Source organism: Mauremys reevesii, linkage group 20 (assembly GCF_016161935.1).
Source record: "Mauremys reevesii isolate NIE-2019 linkage group 20, ASM1616193v1, whole genome shotgun sequence".
Lineage (NCBI taxonomy): Eukaryota > Metazoa > Chordata > Testudines > Geoemydidae > Mauremys > Mauremys reevesii.
Genome location: NC_052642.1, coordinates 15,003,921 through 15,016,533, shown reverse-complemented (window position 1 = coordinate 15,016,533; position 12,613 = coordinate 15,003,921). Strand labels below are relative to the sequence as shown.

The 12,613-nt window shown below is 47.8% G+C and overlaps 1 protein-coding gene across 4 annotated transcripts in view; it reads right to left on the bottom strand.

The window, feature by feature from the left end:
* The window catches only part of CLUH (clustered mitochondria homolog), a 55,163-nt gene that overhangs the window by 8,442 nt on the left and 34,108 nt on the right, over positions 1–12,613 (bottom strand). For all 4 annotated transcript variants that reach the window (XM_039508027.1, XM_039508025.1, XM_039508028.1 and 1 more), the window contains exons 11-20: positions 11,429–11,664; positions 10,408–10,512; positions 9,113–9,213; positions 7,025–7,177; positions 6,283–6,345; positions 5,337–5,581; positions 4,448–4,532; positions 3,188–3,341; positions 1,918–2,057; positions 857–937 (exon numbers count right to left, since the gene is read on the bottom strand). In XM_039508027.1, coding sequence (XP_039363961.1) covers positions 857–937; positions 1,918–2,057; positions 3,188–3,341; positions 4,448–4,532; positions 5,337–5,581; positions 6,283–6,345; positions 7,025–7,177; positions 9,113–9,213; positions 10,408–10,512; positions 11,429–11,664 — 1,363 coding nt within the window. The remainder of the gene's footprint in view (positions 1–856; positions 938–1,917; positions 2,058–3,187; positions 3,342–4,447; positions 4,533–5,336; positions 5,582–6,282; positions 6,346–7,024; positions 7,178–9,112; positions 9,214–10,407; positions 10,513–11,428; positions 11,665–12,613) is intronic.

The window sequence follows — 12,613 nt, the reverse complement described above, 5'->3', positions numbered from 1 at the left end:
TTTGTTTGGGGCACTGAGAAAAGCACTGCCTTTAAGAATCAAAATAATTCAGGTTATAACCATTAGGAAGAGTTACTAATCTCCTAGTCATCTTAAAGAAGCCTGATATGCCATAGTGCTGAGACATGGTTGTGGTTTTTTATATATATCTCGTAGTAGCTTTAGAAGGTATTTCAAAAGTTGACCAGCATGTATAATATCCCAACCGTTAAACAGAAATTTACAAAATTGGGATCGGGACAATATGCATATTATATATAATGTGTATATAATATAAATATCAAATCTGGCAAACCAGAGCAAAAGTGTCTCACACAGCAAGACAAATACAAGTCAGAAAAAACAAGACTTTTATATTATCTTATGGTTGAGCTATTAATTTACATCATCTTAAGACTTGGTGACATTTCAGTATGAGCAACTGTAGGATTGGAGAGAAACTTTGAATACAACCTTCTACAGAACGACAGGGCCACACTGACAGCGTGAGGTTAGTTTGGAGAATCCATTTCAATCTCTCTCTTCCCATGATTGCTATAAGTGGGGTTTTTTTTGCATGCATCTTAAGTATTAGTTTAAGGGCCTGCTTTTCAGGACTTCACTTTTAACTCTTGCGATTCAGTGACGCTCTGAGTGAACAGAGACTCACTTTTCCACACATCTTGTTCCTAGCAATAGGACACCGAAAGAAAAGACGTGCCCCCAAGAAAGCGTGCAGCGTGGGGAGAACGGGTTTACCAAGAGACTGTTTTACAAAGTTAAGGAGGCTGTGGCTGGTTTGCAAATGTGCGCATAGGCGTTAAGTCGCAGACACCAGGTGCGAACGCTACATGCACTGTTCTCTCTTTATACTCACGTATTCTTGGATTGTGTTGGGATGCTCAATGCCCAGGACCCTCTCACTCATTAGCACCGCTTTCTGTTGATTACTTAAGGCCTATGAAAGAATGACAAACAGGAGGATGTAGCAAATTCTGAGGCTTACGTTTCAAGAGATACTTGGGTGGGAACAGAAGAGAGGAAGGTGTCTTGGTTTCCAGCCTCTCTCTCTCTCTCGAAACGGAGGATGCTCAGCAACAGTTTCCATTCATTGTTGGACTTCAGCAAGAGAAATGCCTTCCAGCAACTCACTGAGACGTCTGGGTGAGTTGTGCCAGGGCACAGCTAGGTTTGCCTCTTGGTAACTCTTCTGCCTTGGCAAGTGGGAGACCCAGATTTCATTTCCACTGGGAGTCAAAGGACATGCTGGGTGCACTCTGATAGCCCAGACCTGAAGGGCTGTTAATCCCAACACTCCTCAGCCCAAATGAGCCAGCAAGCAGGTCATTGCTGGGGAAGAGGACACTTGTTCAGGGTACCAGATAAGAGAGCCTTCAATAGGAGTCAAGGAGAAACCAATGACCTCCAGCGAGGACTACGGGTAAGGTAACAGAATCCAGGTGGGCTTCTCATCAGGATGCCACCTGTACAGTGGTGAAAGCGACACAGAGTGCTGGCCACAAGGCCCTTTGGCTAACTAGCTAAGATAGCCATAAAGGGAGAAAGGGGAAACCCACCGACGCAAATGATTTTGTTTCCTTAAATAAAATGTAATGCTTCAGTAACTGCTTTTCCAAGAAAGGCTAATGAACCCGTAAGTCACTCTTATGCAGTAGGGAAACAGGTGTTCTACCCATTCCAGGGACAGGAAAACAGACAGGTGTAAGTGGCCAGAGACGAGACTGGAATGAGAACCCAGGAGACCTGGCCCCAGGCCTGTTCTCACACCCACTTCTCAGCTCAACTATACTGCTCATTCTGCAGTTATCACGGAGTCGTTAATCTGGAGGCACCAAGGGCAGACGGGAGGGGGAGAAAACAGTTACCGCTGACCAGCCAGGACATTTCTTAGGGAAGCGGCAGGGGGGCCGAGTGTACCTCTGAGTAGTCTCCCATGATATAGTTGAGGCGAGCCAGCAGCCGAAGGCAGGCACAGATTTCCACGTGCATAGCACCATACACATTGTTAAACAAGTTTAAGGCTTCGTTGATGAGCTCACAGCCCTCCTTCAAGAAACCTACAAAAACCCATAGGAAATATTAGAACATAAGAACGGCCGTACTGGGTCAGACCAAAGGTCCATCCAGCCAATATCCTGTCTACTGACAGTGGCCAATGCAAGTGCCCCAGAGGGAGTGAACCTAACAGGTAATGATCAAGTGATCTCTCTTCTGCCATCCATCTCCACCCTCTGGCAAACAGAGGCTAGGGACACCATTCTTTACCCATCCTGACTAATAGCCATTAATGGACTTAACCTCCATGAAGTTATCCAGTTCTCTTTTAAACCCTGTTATAGTCCTAGCCTTCACAACCTCCTCAGGCAAGGAGTTCCACAGGTTGAGTGTGCGCTGCGTGAAGAAGAACTTCCTTTTATTTGTTTTAAACCTGCTGCCTATTAATTTCATTTAGTGGCCCCTAGTTCTTGAATTATGGGAATAAGTAAATAACTTTTCCTTATTCGCTTTCTCCACACCACTCATGATTTTATATTAGATTATATTCTTATTAAGTGTTAACCTGGGACTTGGATTTCCTTTTCCTGTAACTATAGAGCAGAGAGAAGGCTGGGGAACTTCCTTTGCTGAATCTCTGGGCTACTGTATTACCCATAAGCAATGAGAAATCATAACTCCTAATGCCACAGCAAGAATAAGCATCCTCCATAAAAGAGAAACACAACGCGGGAGGTCTAGACGGCTCAGGGAAGTAGGAACGGGACACACAGTTCTCTACCGCTAGGACACTAGCTCATGTTATGATTCTGCCTTTTCCTTGTTTTTGGTAAAGTCTAAAATTACTCTCTCTCTCAGAGAGAAGTTATTTCAACCATCTAATCCCGATCTGGGTCCTGTGAACCTATGCTGGATTTCAGAAATCCGACAGCGGTTTAATAGTTTGTGTGCAGTGAGATGGAGATCTCAGTCCCCTTCCTAGAGGTCACATGCCCATCACTGGCCCCTGGTAGTTTCCACTGCGGGACGGCTCTATGACTGGGCGTGGAGACCGTATTTCTCTCTCACTTCTGGAGGGCGTCCCCCTAGAACAGAGCTAAGGGGCAAGGATTGACACAGGGCAGCCTCCCATGCTGTGCAGAGCCTGCACTGTGGTTACACAAGGTCAGGGCACAAAGCAGCGTTCACGTACCTTGCTGCACCTTGGCCTGCCCGCTCTGGAAGAAGTGGAAAGCATCTGAAGCTTTGGGGTTTACGTGCTTCACGACCGGGAAGATGTTGAGAATATCCTCCTCTGTGAAGGTGGGTTTGTGCCGGTTATCGAAGTTATACTCTTTCAACAGGATCTGAAGAAAACCAAAAAAAACCCCAAAGCTAACATCTTTCAGCTACTTTCCTCCCTCCCAAAGCCCTTCATGGACACCTGGGGCAAATGTAACCCTCAGTGGCACGCGTGTGACCCCACTGAAGCCCAAAAGGGGCTACCTGGGTGTAACTGAGGACAGAATCAGGCCTCCCAGGATGCTGTGCAACAGGCAAATGTCCCCATTTCCCAGACGGGCAACACTGAGGCCCAGAGATGTGAAGGAGTTTGCCCACGGTCACACACCGCGTTGGTGGCCGAGCTAGGAACAGAATCCAGCCGCTCTCGGCCCTAACAGCAAAATCACACTCCTTCCCATACTGCAGAATCTAGAGGGGAGTCAAATTCCTCCACTTCCAAACAAGACAGGCCAGCAGCTTTGGGTTGCCAGGTCACCGACAGACAGACAAATCAGGGGCAGTGTTAATGCACACACGGCTAGCTGCCCTTTGGATTTTGTTTTTACGTTGGTTTATGTATGAAGACGTGGGGACAGTGTCTTGAAAGAGGGCCATGGTGGAGGTCTGTCCTGGAAGGCCGTCTCAACGTATGCCTAGATTAAACCCCTGCTGCAAACCGATCCCTGGTTCGTTGTAGGAGCACGCTGGAGATGCTGAGCTCTGGGTTGTGCCAGCACTTGCATTCTGAACCCTGATGTGCAGGGATGTATAGTCTACGATAAAGGTGCCATCCGAGCTGAATCTTGGCACAAAAATCTACAAACGGGAGCCATTTCTTTTCAGTAAGGAGGACAGCAGCATCCTGCTTTCTAAGGCAGAAATTGAGCCTATCCCCCCCGAACAGCAGCGGTTTCACTTTGTATCGTGCAGGGCCATTTGGCCAGCACCAGAGACAGGACTAGACAAAGGACTGAGACTGGAGCAGACCAATCTTCTTATATAAAGCATGTTTACCCTTAATGCAACTACATAAAATCCCTTTGCAGGGCTAGAACTGGCATTTCAGTACTAAATCTGCAGGAGGGGTGAAAGGCCAGGGGTGGGAATCATCTTTTGAAAGACCTTGTGATCTGAATCAACATATGCCCCCTGTTAGTGATGAAGGAAAGCCGGAGGACTCGGCTCTCACCTGGATTCCAGTTTTGAGGGAGATCTCACGGAGGAGGGTGATTTTCTGGAGGTTACACACCTCGGCTGCTTGGTCAACATTCTCACTGAATAAATAAAATAAATAAATAAGAGGCGAGAGCTTGGCGTAAGTTTATACTCAAGAGTATCCACCTAGGGCATGCCTGAGACCCTCCCCCTGGTATAGTTAGGTGCTAATCAACAAAGAAGGTGCAACCGAACTACGTCAGAAAGCAAGGAGCTTTCCTGCAGAATGCTGGGTGCAGTCCTACGTGCATCTTTTCCCTTCCCCCGCCTTCAGCTTTAGCGATAGGGCTGCTTGAGTCAACCTTTCCCTTATTTGTACTAAAATCTTAAATTCTCTGATGCCAGAGAGAGAGTGTGAGTGTGAGTGTGTGTAAGTAAAGCTTATATTCATTGGTAATATCCATTAGTGTTTTTCTCCTCTTACATCACCGGCAACCTCTTCATTTCAGAGGCTGGCTAAGATCTGTCCTTGTTCTAGGAACATCCACAGATTTCACGCCCGCCTCACTCATGGCCATGAAATCTCTACTCCCCTCTCTGCCAATGCTCATCTCAGACTGGATACTTGTCCCTCACGCTATCTCCTCTGCAGCTTGTGCCGTCTGAATCAACCTTCCGGGATATCTCTGCCTCATGGATTTGATCTCATTTAAAGTTTCACCTGTAATCCTAATTCAACCCTCCCCCGCCCCACCACCGCATCTGCCTCGGTTTCTCTCCATCTGCTACTTAAGCCTTTTTAAAGTCTGATTCCAATGCTTAAGGGATTTTATAAATACAGGCACCCTTCGCAATACAGCTACTGATGAGAAAGAGAAAATTGGGCAAAAGGAGGGGAAGTGACGATAAATCATTCTACTTACCATTCAAGATGAAAATCAAAGTAGTTCTTTGCCTCGGAACAAATATTCTTCCAAAGCTCCTGCGGGGTCATGCTGGCCCAGGCTGTGTTATCAGCATTTCCAAGGTTCCTGTTTTTCCTTTTCTTATTCTTCTTCTTGGAGACCAGCTCATCAGCAGGGAGATGGGCAACTGGATTCAGGAAGGAGCTTAGGAAGCAATTGAGGAAGTGACTGATGGCTGCCGATAAGCCAGACAACTCCACGCCCTGTAGCAAAAATACTGCACGTCAGTTGCGGAACCTTTTCTGTGTTACACATGCATCAATCTGACCCAACTATAATGGAAATCCAGTCCCATCTGTATGACAAATACCATCGTGGTGCCCAACGAGACAGAGGGAAGGTCCGCCAGGACAGCGCGTCTCAGAGCAACAGAACAAACATGCCTGAAGTGCCACACACAAAGTCATGCACCGTTTCAATAAAACTCCAAAAAAGGGCGGGGTTGGGGAGAATGCACAACTACTGGGGATCTGGAGATTATAATGCGGAATTCTTATAACAGATTTCCTTGCTTCTGGAACGATGCATTGCTACATGTCCTAGAGTTCATGTAACAAACAAGCATCCTCGGAGGTCACAAGCACTGCTGTTTGCTTAAGCAGAGTAAGTGTTTTACAGGCAAGACAAGCTGTGATTTCACTCTTAAAAGCCTTCAGTGTAATCAGTGAAATTCTGGGGAAGAAAAGCCTGAATGATAATCCACTGGGAGCGCTTCCTTCAAGTGGAAACTTGTTTTCTCTTGGATCCAGGTCTCCACCTATATTAGGCCTAATGAGATTTTACTTCCAGTTGCTAGGCAACATCCATGAACTAGCTAATGAGAAAACAGATTTAAACAGCTTCTATTTCTGAAAAACCGTTAACGAGAACCTCACATGGCGAGAGTTTAGACAGCCGCTCGTACCTGAAGGTATGTCTTGAAGATGTGTTTGGCTGATCGAGTGATCAATTCGCTGATTCCAATTTTCTACCCAAAAGGAATAAAGAACAGGGACTAAGGAAATTAGTCAATAGAGGGAACACACACATACACACACACTTTGCTTTTAGATGCATTTTGATCCATCTTGACAAAGGGTCTGATTCTGCAATCGTTACTACTGCGGAGTTGTACCCTACGCTGCAAATTACAGTGTAAATTCTTGGAGGCAGGGAACGCTTTTGTTCAGGAAGGGAGGGTAGTATGCAGGGCCCCAATCCCTGGCAGGGGCTTCTAGGAACTATTACGTTCCAATGGAGTAATGTACTCACTACTCAATGTGAGCCAGGGTGGCAGAATCAGGCCCCAGCGTAACCCCCTGACCAATCACAAGTAACATCCTTTCCATTCAATCCAGGGCCCCTGTGGGTCACTGCATGGCCCGAAAAACGCAGGCTGTCTCGGACCGATCGGCAATGCCTTTTACCCCAAAGTGCTTTACGGACCCTCAAGGCACCTACCCTCCCTAGCCCGAATCAGAACAGAAATATAGGAGTAAAACCTTCAGCCCCTGCAATCAAAGGCTTTTTTGCGTCGTTTCAAAGCCTGGCTGTTTATTTTTACACGGCGGCTGACAGAATGCAATTAGCCGAGTTGGAATGTGGCCAGGCCCCAATTAGCCCAGCGGCAGCTGAAGGGACAATCGGAAACGAAACCCGCTGCTTACGTAGATGTGATCCAGCTGTGGCCGGGCGGGGGTCTTGGCGATGAAGTCGACGACTTTGCCTAGGTAGCGCATGTTGATGCCCCTCTGGTGCATGGCCTCCGCTAACGTCGCGCCGTCCATCGGGAGCACCGTGTGGTCCAGGCAGTCTTTCACCTGCAGAGCACACGGAGCTTAGGGGAAAGGAGCCACCGGCCAGAAACGGGGCACTTTGATCCAGATGTTCAAACATACCCAGCACCCACTAGCTCTCGTGGTCCTCAGTGGGGGCTGCGCCCCTCTGAAAAGCTGGTCCCTTTCTCAGGCAGGGCTCTATGTTTCAGATCTTTTTGGGGCAGGGGGTGTAGTGCATAGGGCCCCGATTCTTGACTGGGGCTCCTAGGAACTCTTGCTCCAAACAGGATTCTCAGGAGCTCCACACATCTGATAAGCGTCCTCCCTTCTTCTGCCTGGAATCCAGGCACAGACCATGCACGCCCACGGCTGGAGAAGCACGGCTGTATCAGGGAATGCTGTGCAAATCCACCTGGTCTGGAGCCGTTTACCCAACCTCCTGCAAGCATGAACCTACCAACTAAGGGACAGGGAGAAACAAGAGATGGTCGCCCCTCCTGGCTACTGAAGGAAAGAACTGCCACATTTCCCATGCTCTCTACAAATCACAAGGGACTGGATCAAAAAAAGAGGTAGGGTTGGGCTGGGTGAGAGGAGCCGGGGCGGGAGAAGAGGTACCGGTTTCTAGTGCTGGCAAATGGAAGTCGTGAAGTACAATGAACAATGCAAATGTAAATGTGTCCCCTTGAGTTTTAAAATACATTTATGCAAGTTACCTTCACATATTGAGAATGGGTGGGAGGTGGGTACACAGCAGCTCTATATGTGTCTGTCACCTAGTTTGCGTGCTCCCGCATGTACGTATATACACACACACACACACACACACACACACAGAGAGTTGTGTAGTATTTTTGATCCCTAGTTATGCTGCTCATTGTAGACTAAGTATTCAACAAAGAAAAAAAATTGAGCTTGTGCCCTTTTTTATTATTTTACTCTGGTATAAGGGGGAAGGGTTGATTGTGGTCAGGTTTTTTGTTTTTGTTTTTTGTTTTTTTTTTAAAGAGAGTTTTGGGTGTTGAGAGTTATGACAAATACTGAATCAGTGAAATGATGACATCAGAAGCGTGTGAATGCCAAGCAATTGATACAGGAAGAGATTTTCATTCATTGTTTATTTCTCTCTGAGTGACTAAGAGCACTTTGGAGAGAAGAGAGCTTTGTAGATTCCCCAGCTCTACCCTTCACTTAGAGCGCATGATTGCACACCGCACACAAGTATCTGCCCCCCAAAACACCTTCAGGAAAACAGGAAACGGCAGACTTGTCATGTCAGATATTTCTTACATTAACAATCAGAAAGAGCTCTTAAAAAGTAACCCCCTCCATAGGCCTTTCAGTTCTAGCAAAAAGAAAAAGGGCACAAATCCAATTGGTTGTTGTGGGGTTGTTGTTTTTTTAAGTCACCATCAATACATGCAGCAGGGCCAGTGTGAGGGTGAGCAGGCAGAGAATATGTTCACTGTTGCATTTTGTGATTACAGTGTATTTTGTAGTGCATCGTAGCATAGCATTTACACAGCTTTCTCTCTGCCACATTGAGTTCATTTTCAGAAGTTCCTGTCTGCAGACATGACGTGGTCAGTGTTTAATCCATGCCAGGGAAGCACTGGCTGGAATAGTGATTGGGGTGATCCAATAGGTCTGTTTCATTTGCAATTTCCATGATACTATAACTGAAGAAAGAAAGATTTTACAGCTTCAGAAAATGGTAGTAGGGAAATACCATTGATCGAGTTCTTTGTTCCATGGCACATTTTTCCTTCTTAACTAGGGGCTGTGAAAGAGAAAACCCCTCTTCTCTTTGCACCACCAGAGACGTTTACATCGTTCTTTGTATTTCACAACTTCCATTTGCCAGCACTAGAATCCAACCATTGTTTAAGATGAGCAATAACTGCACAGCTGTGTTGACTGGCCAGATCTGAGGCAAGATTTGATGGGGGAGATCAGCACAACCCCCCAGTGCCTTACCAAGCCTGGGATTTGGCATGACAGTAAGAAAGCAGCGGCATCCTTTAATAACTGCTTCTGATCCTGCATTTCCTCTTTGCTGGACTCAGGGAAACGAACACCTAGGAGGGAAATTGAAGAGCTGAGAAACGGAAGGACAGGAAAAAAAAACCCTTAATTCTCAAAATATACATACAAGAGCAAGTGGCAATAAACAGAGGTGCTTTGCCCTTTCCTATGATAAAGATGCTCTTTAAGACCTGTCAGTTCTGCAGAGCACGCCAGCTGGAATGACCATGATTACAGGCGGCTTTGCTCCGTTCTGTACCCGCTCACTCTCGCCTTTGTCTGGCACATTCCGAAGTGCCATGCACACGTACAGGGCTAAAATGAAGAGTCAGTGAAATGAGAATTTTGTCGGAAGGATCAACAAATTCTGCAAGCACTAGAAGCTCCTTAAGCCCTTCCATCAGATGGACTCAGGTTAAAATAACCTCCTTTAAGCTGCCATCCCATGCAGAGTCAGCAGCAGCCCTGTCTCCACCATCAGCATTAAAAAGGTGCTTGTGGATTTCAGCTGAACACGGCTTCTACCGCATTTATATCCAGGCCAAGATAGAGAGTCAAACCCTGCTGCTTTCGACCGTGCATGCGCAGCTCCTGTTTCAGGCCATGGGGTTAGGACACCCCCCCCCAAAGAGATAATACAGCACAGAGGAAGCATTTCCAGCATCTAATTTAGTCACCAGACATACCCAAGGATCCTGACTCATATGGATGAGCTGTGATCAGCTTACAGCAGGTCAGTGGGTTTAGTTTGTGATCTGCTAGAGCAGAGGCTCTCAAACTTCACTGTACCGCGACCCCCTTCCAACAACAAAAATTACTACGCGACCCCCGGAGCCTGCCTGAGCAGGTCATTAAAATGGGGTCGTGACCCACTCCGGGGTCCTGACTCACAGTTTGAGAACTGCTCCTTCCCGCACTGGGGAGATTCAAACAGCCGCCATGTGACAACCACAGCAATTGTTTACGGGGACAATATCAGGATCGTCAGGATCGTGTTTAATGTGTTTCTCCGCCTCTACTGATGTGGTCTAGCAGCTGGGATGATGGAGAGCCAGCTCCATGTGCCAGGCCAGCATTCTTCAGACCACCAGCAAGTGCGGGGAGGCAGCCTACATGTGGTAGCTTGAAGCATTACAAACAATTACATTGCATCTTTCTGCCCCAGGCCCTGTGCCTATTAGCCAGAGCAGAAAGGGAGTCCACACTCTATTCCGAACAGTTTCAAAGCCATCCCTCTGAGCCCCTACCTGGCGAGAAGATATCCGGGTTAAACCGAATGTCAAAGGACGTGTCGCTGATGGAGCCCACGGCTTTGCAGGCATTTTGAATCACCTCTCTGCTTTTGGGATCCACTGGGTAAGGAAGGAGACAGAGAGACTTGGTAAAGAGTTAGAAAAAAGTAATGCAGATTCTAAAGACAGCCCACAGCGGACATTAAAGTAAGAGGCAAGTTTTATTACGGAGGAGGGATGTTGCTGCACTGCTCTGCAAAAGGCCATTGTAAAGCATTTGGCAGTGCAGTATTGTTTGGGGTACAGATACAGGCCACAAAACCCAGACAAGGGCATAGAATTCAGTACTGAGAGTGCATCTCCTCTGCAAAAAAATAATAATACTGGGACTTTCAGTTGGGGGCACAATTCCTATTAATTTTGGATGGCATTCAGGCGCCTCTCCCAAAAGCCCCTTTGAAAATACCCTCCCACATGCCCAACACAGTCATGGCTAAGAGATTCCTAATGAGAGCAACAGTGTTTTCAGCATGCAGCGCTGGGAGCCTACTTATGCTGAACTCTGTTCGATCTTGTAGTTAGTGGTGACACTCGGAGTACCTGTCCCAGACCTGAAGAAAAGCTCTGTCTAGCTCGAAAGCCTGGCGCTCTCACCAACAGAAGCTGGTCCAGCAAAAGATATTGCCTCCCCCACCTTGTCTCTCTTGTATTTTCAGAGGCAGCCTGGTCTAGTGGGCTGAACAGGGCACAGACCAGAGATTCCCACATTCTAATCCCAGCACTGACAGAGTCCCAGTGTGTTTCAGGGTTGCTAATCCCTGCCCAGGCATGCCATGAGGGTTAATTTGCCAGTGTCTGAACAGTGCCAGGTAAATACTCAAGTGCTAGTACTGGGGAAGGCACGGCGTTCCGGTCTGAGCGACGGCACGCGTTCAGTTATTGCGACCCACCAACTTGGAGCCGTTCTGATTCGTCACCCAATCCAAAAGCTACCAGGAAAAGCATGGCCCTTTTTTGGTGCATGGGGAGTGGGTACCTGTTCCGTCATCAGATGCAATGGTCTCTGCCAGCTCTTTAACCTGATCTAATCCAGCCACGTTCTCCTCTATTTTACCATCATCCGATTCCGATTTCTCGCTTCCCACTGTTCCATTCTCTGCAGAGGCGCCATTCTCCGCGGAGGCGCCATTCTCCAGCACGCCCGAGTTCTCCTGCTTGTTGGCCTTCTGCTGCATCAGCTGCAGAGCAGCCAGTTTCATGAATAAGAGATATCTACAGGACAGGAAAGGAGAGATCTAACAGAATGCAGCATTCAGCAAAATAATCCCGATGAGCCAGACAACCAGACTAGAGGATAATCCAAAAGGCTTGCTCTTTCTCTGATACACATAAGATCACAGGGGCTAAAGATGGACCATCTGAACCCTGCCAGGGCATGTCAGTCTACATCTCAGACAGCGGAGCTGTACGACACTTGACTGACAGACAGGACATTGGCTCACGGGTGAGGCGCAGTCACTACTGGTGTTAGGGCTGCTGCACTGTTCAATAGCCATCATGCTGGGAAATTAACTCCCCGCAGTCAGTACATTGCTTTCTGCCACTAACCACAGGATATAGCCTAGGGGTCCCTCTTTATCTCCAACGTCTGATCTCAGAAGGTCCAAGAGCACAGGGCTGCTATAAGAACAGCAGCAGCACTTCCCTAAGACCTTAACAGATGGGGTTTTACCTACTTTATCTGGGTCAGTGAGTGGCAGGACCCCCGTGCTGTTGGCCTGGCAGGGCTGAAGCTGAGCAGTTAAGGAGGGGGCGGCACTCCAGGGAACACCTCGCTGCAGCAGGAAGTGAGGCTGGTGATTCAGCAGGTGGTGTTTCTCCTGGAGTCAGCACTGAAGCAGTGTCTCAGCACGGCAAGAGGGCCAGGGCCGCACTGTCGGAGACGGCGAGGGAAATCTAGATCCTGACCATGTGCGGTAACTGAATATCCCACAGGCGGCCATGCAGAAGGCAGAGAGTTAACCTCAGCTCAGGTAGTTCCCAGCCTCTTGCAGCTGCCACAGGACGTGGTGTTTTTGTTCAGTCTCTCACGCAAACACCATGCAGCGTCATGCAGCTGCTACGGTCCGCCCTAGAGGGCAGTTACCATGATCTCTGTATGTACATAACCCTTTCTTGCCTCCACGGGGCTCAGGGAGTGTCTAAAGTGCTTGGAGATCCT